At 45.0% G+C, this 15,275-nt stretch overlaps 1 protein-coding gene across 1 annotated transcript in view; it reads right to left on the bottom strand.

The window, feature by feature from the left end:
* STAMBPL1 (STAM binding protein like 1) overlaps positions 1–12,068 on the bottom strand; it is a 39,992-nt gene extending 27,924 nt beyond the window's left edge. Inside the window, 2 exon segments of the mRNA XM_032770310.2 lie at positions 11,639–11,872; positions 11,874–12,068. Of these exon segments, the coding sequence (XP_032626201.2) occupies positions 11,639–11,872; positions 11,874–12,068 (429 nt within the window).
* Positions 12,069–15,275: the final 3,207 nt, after the last annotated feature.

Genomic DNA, 15,275 nt, shown 5'->3' with positions numbered 1-15,275 from the left:
TCATCAATTTAATGAAGAAAAATACAAAAACACAAGAAACTTTTAAACTCCTAATTACAGGCCCAAACTGTCTCAACAACTTTTAAATAAGACCATGATTACCATAGGTGGTAATCTTAAAAATTAGTGGCCTGGCATTGCCCTACATTTTTAAAATCCACTGTATCAAACCCAAGAGTAAAAATAAATAGTTTGTACAGAAAGTACAGGCTGGCTGAGCTTTTCAAAGGAGCTGAAGGAAGTTAAGTGCCCATCTTCCAGTGCATTTCAATAGGAGGTAGGCACCTAAATAACGTAGGCTTCTTTGAAAATTTAAGTCATGGGACAGAAACTCTCTCTTTATAGATTACTTGAAGATAATTGAAACAGCAACAGCTGCCTTCTAATAGTTCAGTCTGTACAGAAGATGGCTGTCTATAAATAAACATGGGCTTTTGAAATAAGTGTTCACTACCAGAATGATTCAGTTAGCATAAAGAGAGCAACAGCCTGTTTCAGACAAAGATGTGAGAAGGAGATAGAAAGACTAAATTAATTTAACCAAAGAGGTCTACTGATACTGTATTAAGATCATGCCTGGTAAACAAGAGACAGGTGAAACCAGAAATTAGACCTAATTGGTGGACAAAATAAAGAGGCACGACCTATTCTATCTTCACTCCTTTTGGGGCTCTTTAAAAGAGATTTTTTGGGGGATGGGGGGAACACAACTACCAACATTACAACAGCCACTGTGAAGAGATTTTTCATTATAATGCCCAGAAAGTGGCACATTTCTAACCATAGCTGCTGCATCAGTGACGGTCCCAACATGATACAGATGAGATCCTGCTCAGTCTTCCCTTCCTTCGTGTGCCTCTTTTTGAACAGCCCATCTCCCTTCCAACTCTGCCCCCTGCCCATGCTATTTTCCACCTGTCCTCTCTCTCTCTGCTTTTCACCTGATCCTGAAATTAACCGCATGGCAGCATCATGGTGAAAGGAGACAGCCTATCCAGTTCTACTCAGTCAGAGAAGGAGTGGGACTTGACCAGACCAACCAAATGATGTCTCTGCCCAGGGAGGCAAGTCAGGATCCAGAGCAATAGCTGTTGTGACTGACCAACTGTCGGAAAGCATCTGTCCATGAGTCATGACGGATTAATTTTCTAGTGTGTTTGCCATGGTATTAAGCAGGCTGAAGTCTTCATGTATCAAAGTGTTTAAAAATGGACAGTAGCTGGCACCTTTAACTCTTTCGGCCCACACTGGCAATGTTCTGTTAATTTAGATGGAAGATAAGTCTGGATGATCCCCAGGAATCCATGTCATCCATTTAGAGAACCTTGCCTCCATGCAGGCTCCGCACCCAGTGCTTCTAATCAGCAGCACACCACCATTTGAACTGACTAGCAGAGTCTCCCTTGAGCCCTGGCAGTCCCTATGACCACTTCAGCTGGAAAGCTGGAGAGCAATACAAGAGACATTATAGTGGACAAGGTTATATTCTTTTCACATAATTTCCATGAACCAAATGAGGGATGAAGTGCTTCATCCCAGCCTCCACCCATATCTGCCCAGTCTTTGCCATCTCCTCTGTGCATAACCTGTATAGGGTTGCCAGGTGTCTGTTTTTTGACTGGAACGCTCTGTCAAAAAGAGATCCTGGCGGCTCGGGTCAGCACAGCTAACAGGGCCATTAAAAGTCCTGTCACAACAGGGCTAAGGAAGGCATCCTGCCTGCTGCGGCTCTGCGCGGCTCCTGGAAGAAGCAGTATGTCCCTGCTCCAGCTCCTATGTGTAGGGGCAGCCAGGGGGCTCTGAACACTGCACCCGCCGCAAGCGCCAGCTCTGCAGCTCCCATTGCCCAGGAACCGCGGCCAATGGGAGCTGTGGGGGTGATGCCTGCAGACGGGGCAGCACACAGAACCACCTGGTCACGCCTCCGCATATGAGCCAGAGGGGGAATGTGCCGCTCCTTCTGGGAGCTGCTTCAGGTAAGTGCCACCCGGAGCCTCCAGTGCCCCAACCCCCTGCCCCAGCCTTGATCCCCCTAGCCACCCTCTGAATCCCTTGGTCCCAGCCTGGGGCACCCTCTTATAGCCTAAATCCCTTATCCCCAGCCCCACCCCAAAGTCTATACCCCCAGCTGGAGCCATCCCACACTACAACCCCCTGCCCCAGCCCGGAGCCCCCTCCCATACTCTGAACCCCTCAGCCCAAACCCGGAGCCCCCTCCCACACTCTGAACCCCCTCCCACACTCTGAACCCCATGGCCCCAGCCCGGAGCACCTTCCTACACCACCCAAGCCCCTCATCCTTGGCCCCATCCCAAAGCCCACACCCCCAGCCAGAGCCCTCTCCCCTTCCCACATGCCAACCTCCTGAGCCAGCCCGGTGAAAATGAGTGCATAAGTGAGGGTAGGGAGAGTGAGAGACAGAGGGAGGTTGAATGGAATGAGGGGGTGGGGCCTTAGATAAGGGATGAGGCAGAGGCAGGGCCTCAGAGAAGGGGCAGGGTAGGACAAAGGTGTTTGGTTTTGTGTGAGTAGAAGGTTGGAAACCCTAAACCTGTACTAAGCAAAGTTTCCCTGCTGGCTTAGTGGCAGAGGGGTATAGTTCTGCAATGGCAAATTAGCACAAAAGGGGAGATCCTACCTGGAGAGGACCCTGTGTGCAGTGCTAGGGGGCGTAAGCCTGGCATCATTTGTCCAAGTGATTAAACCTCTCTGTGCTACTCTTTACAGTCACACAATTCAACCTCACTTCTACAAGAAAATGTGAGTGAAATTAAAATAGATTTTTCCTTAAAAGCAGCCAAAAGGGTATAATAAGCCTTCCAAGCCTTATACTTTAAAGTTAGTCTGCAATTCTTCAGAATAAGAAAGCTACTGAAGTTCAATTTTTGGTGCAAGATCATCTATTTTACTTCTTTTCTAAGGACAGGTTTCTTTCTGGAACAGATTCACTTTTTACATCAGGGGAGGGATAGCTCAGTGGTTTGAGCATTGGCCTGCTAAATTCAGAGTTGTGAGTTCAATCCTTGAGGGGGGCCACTTAGGGATCTGGGGCCAAATCAGTACTTGGTCCTGCTAGTGAAGGCAGGGGGCTGGACTCAATGACCTTTCAAGGTCCCTTCCAGTTCTATGAGATAGGTATATCTCCATATATTATATTAAAAAATACCACTGTTACCACTTTATGGTTGACTCTGAAACAGAGATACTTCAGCAATACAATGAGAGAGATTTGTTAGTGTGTCCAAGGGCTCAAATCAAGTTATCAGCAATCTAGAGATTGACAACACAATTTTTACTCAGATGTATTGTGTCCATGATAATAAAACTAGTTTCTCATTAACTACTGATTTTCTCATTTCCACTCAATGTAAATCACAGACTACTCATTTGCTATGCTAGGCACTAACAACAACATATTAAAGTTATCTTTATATTCCTAGATTATTCAGCGAATTTTTAACTTTATGAGGCCTGTATTGTTTCAGTTTTTTCCTGCCTTGTGGCATCTACATGCTCAATTCATAGATCACTAGACCAACCCACTGAGATCAATTGTTAACAAATGCAGATAGATGAAATGGGAAAATTCTGGACACATTTACAATTCAGCATATTGATGCAGTTGATATGCCAAATGGCTTCATAGGCAAAAGAAAAATTACCACTGCTAAGAAAACAGAAATTCCAGTCATTGTAAAGTGAAATTTGAATTCAGTGATGAAGACAGTAGTAAACCCCATACAACATAGCTTTAAAGTGTAAAGCAGGACTCTAATCTTCATCTATTTTATGCATAATATTGTGAAGCTCAGCTCTAATAATACATCACATATAAAGTTTCTAAAGACTACAACACTTTTTAAACCCCGCCTCTCCCCCCACCCCCGCATACGATTACAGGTCCTGATTAAAATGAAGAATTAAAAGACAATGACGTGTAGATGTGGTCATGTCTCCATCCAGAAGTGGAGGGGAAGCTGCTGTGGGGTGGGGAGAACAAAGCTGAGAAGTATTGCCCAGAAAGCAAGCAGAGCCCAGTCTGGCACTGGTACAGCGCTAAGATTCCTGACACTCCATGAACACAAAAAGAACAAGAGTACCTGTGGCACCTTAGAGACTAACAAATTTATTTCAGCATGAGCTTTTGTGAGCTACAGCTCACTTCTTCAGATGCACAGAATGGAACACACAGACAGGAGATATTTATACATACAGAGAACATAAAAAATGGAAGTAGGCATACCAACAGGAAGAGTCTAATCAATTGAGATGAGCTATCATCAGCAGGGGAAAAAAAAACATTTGAAGTGATAATTAAGATGACCCGTAGAAGGTATGAGGAGAACTTAACATAGGGAAATAGATTCATGAACACAGACAACAGCCAGACAAGCAGTCAACTTTTTATTTCTGGTTTCAAGACATCTGCTGTGCAGCTCTTGCCAAGATTGCACCTACAGAGAGATCTCATAATTAATTAAAGATACCCTTCCTTGATGGCGTCCCCAGTGACACCACCCACCCTCCAGCATAGATGACCCTACTAGAATAGGAGGTTGGAACCAGCATCCCCTATCCTTGTGGGGTCACAGCCAAACCAACTGAAACAAAAATCTCTATCTTACAGCCAAATACTGCCCTCAAATACTTATTTACTTCAGTTGGAGTTGAGAACAAGACTGTGACTTCCAGAACAGAGATTTGGTTATCCAAACCTTAGTATTTTAATTGGCATTTCAAACAAATCACATATTTTTTAACAATTATCCTACATTCTTTATGTGCACATAGTTTCTAATGAAGACAGCTGGGGACTTGTATATAAATAACTGCATATTAGTACACATGGTCTCCACCTTTATATTGACGCTACTGAAGAAGCAAATTATCATAAACTAGTTCACTAAAGGGCCAAATTCTGAAGGCAAAAAAGGCATCCTCTGGGGGAAGTATGCAGCCAGTAATCCATTGAGAAATTCATGTCTCATCACACCCTGGATGAGCGAAGGGCCCTGAGGCTGTAATAGTGGCTGTGGTATGATCCAGAAGTTTAGTGAGGGAGGAGAATGGATGCTTTCCCAGAAACTATGGAAAATCCTCACAATGCCTGTTCATTTGAGCTTTCTGAACCAATCGTGACTGGGTTCAAATTTATTAAGACACTCTGTAATAGTTTCTTCATGGGAGGCAAGCAGCTGGTCATTTCTAAGGGAAAGTTGTCAGAATGCTAACTGCTGGCCACTAACATGTAAGTTATTAAGAGAATTCTTCTTTTCTTGACTTGTGGTGTCAGATTAAAAGTTGTATTTTTTTCCTCAGATAACATTGCACAAGGATCTCAAAAGACAAGCAGAAAAGGATTTTTTACTACATTGATAAAATATCATCAGTGCCAAAATTTCATGAAGCAGTTATTCCTTTAGAAGTAATAACATTCTGAACTAACCATTCATATATTTACATTACATGCCTCATTACACCATCTTTCCAGTGGTCCATCAAAATTATGTCTGTAAAATCCCAGAGTCAAAATCCCCAAAGGAAAACAAAAAGGCACAAAGTAGCAGATAAAACCCCAAAATCAAAGAAAATGAGCTAGAGTAGAAGTGTCAGTTAAAATTCATCAGCCTCCTTCCCCTCAGAGACTGCTAAAGTCCATCCCCAAGACCACTGCACAGATAGGGCATCACAGCTTGGTGGCGGGGAGAGGGAGGATGTCGGGCGAGAGAGTGGGGGAAGCCAAAGAAACAGTCATTTTCACATGACAAACTCCTTGACTAAGCAGTGGAAATACCACCAGAAATGGTGCCACCAGCATCAACCAAGTTAAAATACTGCTTGCAAAATTAATCTTCTTACTGTGTCTCGTAACCTACTAAGGGGTTGAAGACCTGCATTTCAAAGGTAAATGACAAAGCGGCAAAGAGCAGCATGGAGGGACTGGCACACTTCATAGACTGCTAGGACCTGCTGTGTTGGAAGCAGCATTCCTTGCAGATTTGCTGGTTGCATAGTTTCAAGGCAGCATCCCTGTCCTCTTCGGGAAGATTGCCTTAGCACAGTGAGGTTATCGTCTATGAATAGTGCTCCTAGGCAGGGTGGATAAAAAACAATTATTTAAAAAAAAAAATGGATTTTTTTAATTTAAATCTGATTTTTTTTATAAAATGCTTTTTGAGGAAAACACCTATCTAAAGATAGTTTTAATTAAGATTTATTATAGCTCAAAGACATCTCATCATGGAATAGGGATTATAAATTCTAATTCTGTAGTATGAGACAATATATTCATGTAATGTTTAAGAAATGTTTTGTAAATGAGTTCCAATAGTTCTTGGATAAGGGACATTTTATACGGTTCCAGGGGCTTCTGTATAGATTATTTAGGTTAATCTTTCTATCTACCCAATTGGACTCAGTGCTCAATCTAGACCAGGAATTCCCAAACTTGGTTCACAACTTGTTCAGATTAAGCCCCTGGCAGGCCGGGAGATGTTTGTTTACCTGAGCGTCCACAGGCACGACCACGTGCACCTCTCAGTGGCCGCGGTTAGCCGTTCCCATTCTAAAATATTACGTTTACTACAACAATAAACTAGATCAGCGGTTCTCAAACTTTTTTTTCCATAGACCACCTGAAAATTGCGGAGAGTCTCAACGGACCACTTAATTAGATTAGCAAATGTTGTTTGTACCATTAGCTAACTATTGTAAAGCGATTTGGATAAAAGCGCTATCTAAAAAACACGTAATAATAATAAACTTTTTTTTCCTACAAATAAAAGCACACAACTCACATTTTCATATCTGTAGTTTTACCCTTCTAATGCTATGGATGTGCCCTCTTTCCCTTGCTGTGGCAGCCCCTGAACTGTTGCTGGGAAGGAGGGTTGTCTCTTCCCAGCAGCCGCAGCCCCCAGGCTAGGGCTGGGAAGAAGGGGGAGTGGGTCTCTCCCTGACAGTCGAAGCCCCCAAGCTAGGGAAAGCCACCTCTTTCTCTGGCTGCAGCAGCCCTGCACATCCCAAATTCTCCCCACCCCCAATTCTGACCCCACTGCATCCTATCTACCCCCTATTGCCCCCAAGGCCACCACCTCACCTTACATGTACGCCTTCTCCAGGGTCCAGGCACCTAATTAATGGAGCCATGCCTGCCCTTCGTTCTTTCATGTGCAGCCGCCCAGGCGCACACCTTAGAGGGAACTATCCACAGACCACCTGAATGGAACTCACTGACCACTGGTGGTCCACGGATCACAGTTTGAGAACCTCTGACCTAAATGATTTGTCCTAGATGATTCAGAATATTTCATGTTTATAAGCATACTGAAAATCACGTACAGAAGAATTTAGAGTGCTTTAACTAGTACCATTTTTCTTACCAAAAAAAATTTGACAGATACTTGTAACACTTAATTTTTTATATATTTGCTGAGGGTGTGAATTCTGGCCACAACTCTGCAAACAGTAACATACGTGCTTAACTTTAAACACATCAGTAGTCTCTTTGACTTCAGGCACTTTGATTAGTGGATAATTCATTTTATATACAGGTAGGGTAAACATGTACTTTTAAAAAAATGGAAGCAAAGTACATCCTTTTAAATTTGGCTTGTGAATAGTGTTTTTAAGGCACTTGTGACTGGATTGTACTTCTAGACTACTTAACAGAGCCAGGCAAAAAATTTAAAAAAATATTCACTATGTATCATATTTGTCAAATATTTTTTTTAACAAATACTATTTAGCCAGTTCCGTGGGAAACTAGACATTTGTGTCAATGTGTAGTAATGGCACAATTAACTTTTCGTTCCTAAGACAAAGGTGTTCTACTTCAGTAATACCCATTTCGAACATTTCCTCTGACCTGATAATCAGAACTACAGAAGAATCTACAATTTATAGAGAACTGAAGAAAAAAAAAATGTAACTACTCATAAAGGTAAGCTATTATTCTGTATAGTGTTGCAATCATATAGGACATATAATCAATATTGGTTTCCTCTTGCAGTCACTAATAAATAAAATAAATAAATAAGATTGGGATATTGTGATAATCCCTCCCTTCACCACCATCAATTTGGACATTTAATTGGTAGCTACTGTTTATTGGAGAATTAGGGATACAGCTCCTATACTTTAACGGAAGAACAGGCAGAAAACATTTTCCCTTCAATCAAGCAAAAATCATCTTATTTTTATTATTAAAAATTAATAAAATTATTAAAAATGATTAAAAATTATTAAAATTAATATAAAGCTGGTTTCTGATTAATTTTTAATCATTTTTAATGATTTTAATCAGGAAATAATATCCAACTACCAGGAATTTTAGAAGCAAGCACCCATTGCTTGGATAATGAAGCGATAATTTCATTAACATTGGAAATTGTGACCAGAAAGTTTTTCTTAAAGATTAACATTTATCTATTTATTAAAAATAAAGAAAAATATATTAATTAGTAATTAACACACAATATCAATACAATATTTGACAAGGAAATAACATCTGAGTCAGACAAGTACAAAGCAACCTGTTTGTTTAAATGTTAAAGTAAACAAAGGCTCAGTATTTATTTTTATCAAACTTTTTTTTACAGTTTTTTTAACAAAATTTGCCTTGTCATTCCCTCAACAGCCCAGGATTTAATTATATCTTTTCACCTTGGGCTATCAATTTTCCCTAAGATGGTAATCAATTTCCAGGAAATGCCTTAGGACCTGATGTTGTGCATATTTTATGCATGTAAGTTAACTCACATGAGAAGTCTTATTATACTACTCACTTCAGTAAAGTTACTCATATGTATGTTTGCAGGATTAAGCCATTACATCTCATTATTTATTTCATTATCACAATATTTTAAAATAAAAATCTCATGTTTACAATTATTTTAATTGGCACAATATTATCTGTGATATGTTCAGTAAAATTTGTGCTATTATAATTGAGCAGTATCTAAAAGAAACATTTTCTAACATCTCAAGTTGGCTATGAGACCACAGGGGCCGGCTTCTAATTTTCCCCAGGAGCGTTCAGCTGCAGGCTTCACCACCACTCCACCCCATCCCCCCACCCTCGCCACCTCTTCCTGTCCCCACTCCCTTGCCCCAGTGCTCCTTCCCAGGAGCCGAGCGTGTAGGTCAGCTCACCTCTCCCACCCGCCTCCCCCCGCAGAGCACCCCATCCCCGCTCCTCCTTCCCAGCACCTCGTGAACACGGCAGAATAGCTGATCTGTGGTGGGCAGGAGGTGCTGGGAGGGAGGGGGAAGAGTTGATTGGCAGGGCAGGAGTAGGGGTGTGGGAGGGGAGCTTGGCTGCTGGTGGGTGCTAAGTACCTGCTAATTTTTTTCTGTGGGTGCTCCGGCCCTGCAACACTCAGCAACATCGGCTACCGTAAAAGCTAAAACCTGTTCTCCATTCCCTATACTGACTTCTCACAGAATACTGAATCATGTTCAAGGTCTTAGCCTTTAGGTTCAAGTGCTCTATGACCTGGGCCCAGGATATCTAGAGGATCCACTTAAGCTTCAGGATGCATACCAGAGGTGCTGCAACAGGGGGAGCCAAGGGGCCAAGGCCCCATCACTTTTAAAAGTGGGAGTGCTATGCCCCTCACTTTTTACCAGCCATAAGGACGAGCGATGGGGGGGGCAAAGAGGAGAGATGGGAGGGGCCTCCAGGGAAGAGGCACAATGGGTGCTCTGGGAGAAGGGGCAACATCGAGGCTTGGGGAGACAGTTTGGGTGCCGGTGGCCCCCCCTCACTTTTAGGGACCTTCCGTTGCCCCCGATACATACCATGGTCAACAACTGCACTCCACTAAGACCATGGAACTCATATTAAGGGTAAAGTTGCAGGAGACAAAGCTTTTTGGGGGGACCAGACAAAGACTTTGAAATGAACTCCCCTAAGAAATAAGAACCATCATGAACCTTCCATTTCAAGTGCAAGGCACATTTCTTTGGCTGTACCTTCTCTGACAAACACATAGCAACATGTGACTATTTAAATAAATATATTTAAATAAATTCCAAAACAAAACACTCTACTACACACTTTTCCCCCTTGGGACTGCACGAGAGAACAAATACATGACAGATGTTAGTCACATTGCTTAATGCAAGCCTGGAAGGCACTTAGACACTAGGGTGATGGACCACAGTACAAGAACCTGCATACTTCAAAAGTCTCAGGTTTCCAGACACCACAATTAAATATTGCTTCTATTTCATTCTTTTTACCCTCTTCTTCCATTTTCCAAACTGATCGTGTTCTTTGCGTGATTGTGTGTGCAATTTTTAAAAATCTATTATCATGATGCTGCTGTTTTTTGCCTGACTGCATATATAAGGCCTGGCCTACACTTTAAATTTAGATTGACCTAACAACATTGCTCAGAGGTGTAAAAAAATTTACATTCCTGAATGCCACAGTTAAGCTAACCTAACCTCCAATGTAGATGAAGCTGGGTTGAATTGAAGAATTCCTCCATCAATTTAGCTACTGCTTCCTGAAAAACTGGATTATCTGCATTGACCAAAAAAACCCTTCTATGTAAAAAGCATCTACGCTAAGATGTTACAGCATCACAGCTTTGCAGTTATACCACTGTAGTGCCCAGACCATATACAGGGCCTAGGAATGTGTGTAATTAAAAAAAACTATTACCATGATATTTTTTTAAAAACTAAAGAATACTGGACCAAACTTTGCTCCTAGATTTACACTGGAGGGCAATGAGGGCAGAATTTGGCCCATTCCTATTAGCCCTGCAAAATGTAGTGTCATAGGTTATGACACCATGTCAGAGCTGGCCATGCCCCAGGCACATCAAGAGCTAACACGGATGTTGACCCCCTTTCTGCCCAAGGGTTATGCTATTCAGAGTTTTTCCAGATGCATACTATCGGTGTCATCTTACACTTGCTGTTTTCCACAGGGCATAGGTGCTGGAACTGGGGGTCCTGGAGGTGCTGCCTCTCCCCATGGCTTCAAGCAGTTTCCATTACACAGGATTTACAATATCTCTCAGCACCCCCACTGTACAAATTGTTCCAGTGCCTCTGTGACAGGGCCACTGGTCAAGGTACTCTGATGACCCAGAACTGGCTATGGTACAACAGGACACCCTCGCTAATGGATCGGGGACATTCCTGGTTGCAGCTGCCTACGGGGGCCAGGGGTGCTGGAACAATTTGTACAGTGGGGCTGCTGATGCTGAAAGCCAAACTGTAAACCCTGGATATAATGGAACCCACTGTAAGTCAGGGGGTGTGGCAGCACCCTAGTTCCAGCATCTATGACAGGAGCTGCACCCCTGGTTACCCAATGTGCCATTACAACACGTGCAGCCAATAACAATAGGCGCACAAGGAAAGGGGGTGGAGGGATGCCGCCCCCCTACAGCTCCTGACCCTTTAAATCGGAGATTTCTGTCTTACCCTCCCCACCTTACCAGCAGCCCCCAGATGCGGCAGGTTTCGTTTCCTCTCAACGCACCCCACGCCGGCTCCGAGCGCATCTGCGCCCTTGCAGCCAGCGGCGGCGCCCCAGTCCCTGCGCTGCGCGCCCCGGAGCCGCCGCAGCGCCCCGCTGCAGGGAGGGGCAGATGCGCGCGTGGGGGGAGGCTCTTACCAGGAAGCGGGGCTGGTCCCCCGGCGCAGGCTGCTGGGGCTCGCATCCGCGGGACGGGCTGGGGGCTGCGAGCGGCAGGCGCGTCCGCAACAGGACGCCGATGCGAGGGGCCGAGCTGAGACAGGCGGGCTCCCGGCGGCCAGCAGCCGGCCCGTCGGGGCATTGGGGCATGCCCTGCCCTGCGCCTGCGTCCCCCCGGCGCTCCAGCGAGTCGCGCGCGCAGGCAGGGCGTCCCGTCCCCCTCGGCAGCAGTGGGGCCGGGCAGCCCCACGCCCAAGGCGGTGCGGGGCACAGGCGCCCCCGGCCCCTGCGGCAGCACGGAGCTGGTTCGGCGGCTACTAACGCGAGCCCGCCGCAGAGAGCCGAGCCGCGGCCCCAGGCACGGGGAGGAGGAGCTCCGCAGCCCGCCCTGCCACTCAGGAAGCAGCATGGCAGGAACAAACTCCCCCTCCCCGCTGCCGGTCCGGCTGCAGGGAGCGAGCGTGGAAACGGCGCCTGGGAGTCACGGGGCACAGTCCTCCGGACTGGAGCCAGCGTCAGAACAGGGGACCCCGGCCGCGGGAGCGACCTCCAAAGCGCGGAGTCGGGCTCGCCCCTAGCCCCCCTCGCGCGAGCCATGGGAAAGGTATGTGGCAAGGCAGAGCCCCCGCCTCGTACCGAGTTCCCATCTACCTGCTTGGCCGCATCGTACCAAACCTGTGGATGAACCGTCCTGATAAGGCTGCAGACACTTGCACCGTGAATAACTTCGCCCAGGAGGGGTTGGGGGAGGGGGAACTCTCCTGATCAGAACTATTCAGGTTTGCAAGTATTTGCAGGTTTCGGAGTAGCACCCATCTTAGTCTATATCCACAAAAAGACCAGGAATACTTGTGACACCTTAAAGACTAACAAATTTATTTGAGCATAAGCTTTTGTGGGCTACAGCCCACTTCATCCGATGCATAGAATGGAACATATAGTGAGAAGGGACACCCCCCCCCCCCGTGTCAGAGCCCAAGGCATGCTGGTAGGGTGGCACCAGCTCTACATAGTGTGTCTCATATGTTCCATTTGCCACCTTTGGATTCATTGTGTTAATTTAGTTAGCCAAAGATTTAATAAAATGTATTTATGGTTTGGCATGGTATGTGTTTTGTCTGCAAAAATTTTTTTTTTAAAGGACAGTATATGAACTAAAGAAATAACGTGTTGAGAAATACCTTAGGAGAAAAGGCAACACCTGGGAGGCAGTTTAATGAAAATAAACATCCAGCAAGAAGATTAGCTTCAGAGGAATGAGAAAGGAAGGGACTTTACTCTCTTTGTCTGGTAATAAATTTTAAGAACCCAGATTAGACAGATTGGGTAGGTGATAAAGTGTAGGTGTCCTGTGCTGTCACAGTAGCCCTAGCGTAATGTTCTCTCAATTTTTCTGGTTTACACTCTTGGCACATACTTCTCAATGTGCAACAGCAGTCAAAAAAGCTAACAATGTTAGGAACTAGTAGGAAAGGGATAGATGAATACTGCAGGCAGTTCTGGTCACCCCCCTCACAAAGTACAGAATTGGAAAAGGTGCAGATGAGGGCAACACACATGATTGAGGATATGAAACAGTTTCCATATGAGGCGAGATTAACAAGACCTGGACCTTTCACCTTGAAAAAAAGACAAATAAGAGGAGATTATGATAGCGGTCTATAAAATTGTGATTGGTATGGAGAAAATGAATAAGGAAATGTTACCTATTCCTTCACATAACACAGGAACCAGAGGTCACCCAATGAAATAGGTAGGTAGCATGTTTAAAACAATGCACAGTCAACCTGTAGAATTTGTTGCCAGGGGATATTGTGAAGGGTTTAAAAAAAGCTAGATAAATTCATGGAGGATAGGTCCATCAGTGGCAATTAGCCAAGATGGTCAGTGATGCAACCCCATGCTCTGGGTGTCTCTAGCCTATGACTGCCAGAAGCTGGGAATGGATAACAGGATAGATCAGTCACTGAGTGCCTGTTCTGTTCATTCCCTTTGTAGCACCTTGCATTTGCCACTATTGGAAACCAGGATACAGGGTTAGATATTCCATTGGTCTGACCAAGTATGGCCATTCTTATGTACTGTACAAACAAATATGCTGTCCTTAGAAACCCTCTGTGTCTGCAGTGCTAACAGTAAAACAGAACCAGTTATTATAATATCTCATGTTGATATTATTTAGTTAATGCCCAATATGTGCAAAGTGCTTTGCTGATGTATCAGCTGACTTTAGAGTTTTCAGTCTAAGGACCTGATCCTGCAAAGATTTATATGTGTGCTTAAAACCTTATGCATTGTGAACAGACCTGTTGAAGTCAATGGGACTACTCAGTGCACAAAGTTAAGCACATGTATAAATCTGAGAGATTGGGCCCTCTGCAGGCCTTAGACCCTGATCCTGCAAATTGCTCCATGCGTAGACTTCTGTGCCTGCTGAGAGCCCTATTGACTGCGTGGATTCAGCTGCATGATCTGGACCTAAACAGATAAAATCCAGATGAAGAACAGGGAACAAGAAGCAACATCAAAGCAAAGTGACTGGAATAGCTAGTTCTAGTTAGTTCAAGTGGAATAAAAAAAAAAAATTCATCCTTCAGTGGCGGATTTAGAGTTAGTGGGGCCCTGTGTGCAGCTTCATTTTCAGGGCCCCCCGGGAACCTAGCCAAGAAAAAGAACATTCTCTTATCTCTCCCCCCCTTTTCATTCTTTTTTTCTTCATCCTCCTCCTATATTATAAGTAATAGGAAGTAAATGAAAATAAAGAGACGTACCTTGATTGGTGCAGGAGGTTGGGGTGCAGGAGGAGTTCAGGGGTTGGACTCCGGGAGGGAATTTGGGTGCTGGATGTGAGCTCTGGGCTGGGGCAGGGTGTAGGAGGGGGTGAGGATTTTGGGAGGAAGTTTGGGTGTAGAGTGTGGGCTCTGGCAGGAGGTTGGGGTTTGGGAGGGGTTAGGGTACCTTGGGGGGCATGGCTCCCAAAGCAACTAGCACACCCCTCTGGCAGTGGCTCCTAGGCGGGGGGTGGCTCTGTGTGCTGCTGCCCACAGGCATCACCCCCGCAGCTCCCATTGGCCACAATTCCCGGCCAATAGGAGCTGCAGAGTCAGAGCGGAGGCAATGGATGGACGGATGGACACACACACACCCCTACCTACCTACCTACCTTCCGGGAGTGAGGGAGGGAGGCAACATGGACAGGGAGCCGCCTTAGCCCTGCTGCTGGCATGTCTCTGCGTGCCCCTTGTGGGGAGGGGAACGGCAGGTCTCAGTGTGCTGCCTGGTCCTGCATTTTGGGGGGCCCCTGTCATTGAGGGCCCTGTGCCACCACACTGTTTGTTTCATGGTAAATCGGCCTCTATCCTTCCTCTTTCCAGTGGCCTGCCCCTCCACACAGGTCAGAAGAGGAAGGATGGTCCAGTGGTTATGCACTAACCTGGGATTGAGGAGACTTCTGGTATGATCTTGGTCAAGTCAGTTAGTCTCTCTGTTTCTCAGCGGAAAAAAGTGAGAATAACAGGAGTTTTGTAAGGGTAAATATTTTAAAAAGTGTTAGATGCTTGACTACTATGGTGAAGGGGGAAACCGTATTTGTACATACGGTAGATACATAGGGTCC

The sequence above is a fragment of the Chelonoidis abingdonii genome, chromosome 15 (genome assembly GCF_003597395.2).
Source record: "Chelonoidis abingdonii isolate Lonesome George chromosome 15, CheloAbing_2.0, whole genome shotgun sequence".
NCBI classification, from domain to species: Eukaryota; Metazoa; Chordata; order Testudines; family Testudinidae; genus Chelonoidis; species Chelonoidis abingdonii.
Note: the sequence above shows the minus strand (reverse complement) of the source record. Positions and strands in the feature narration are given on the sequence as shown.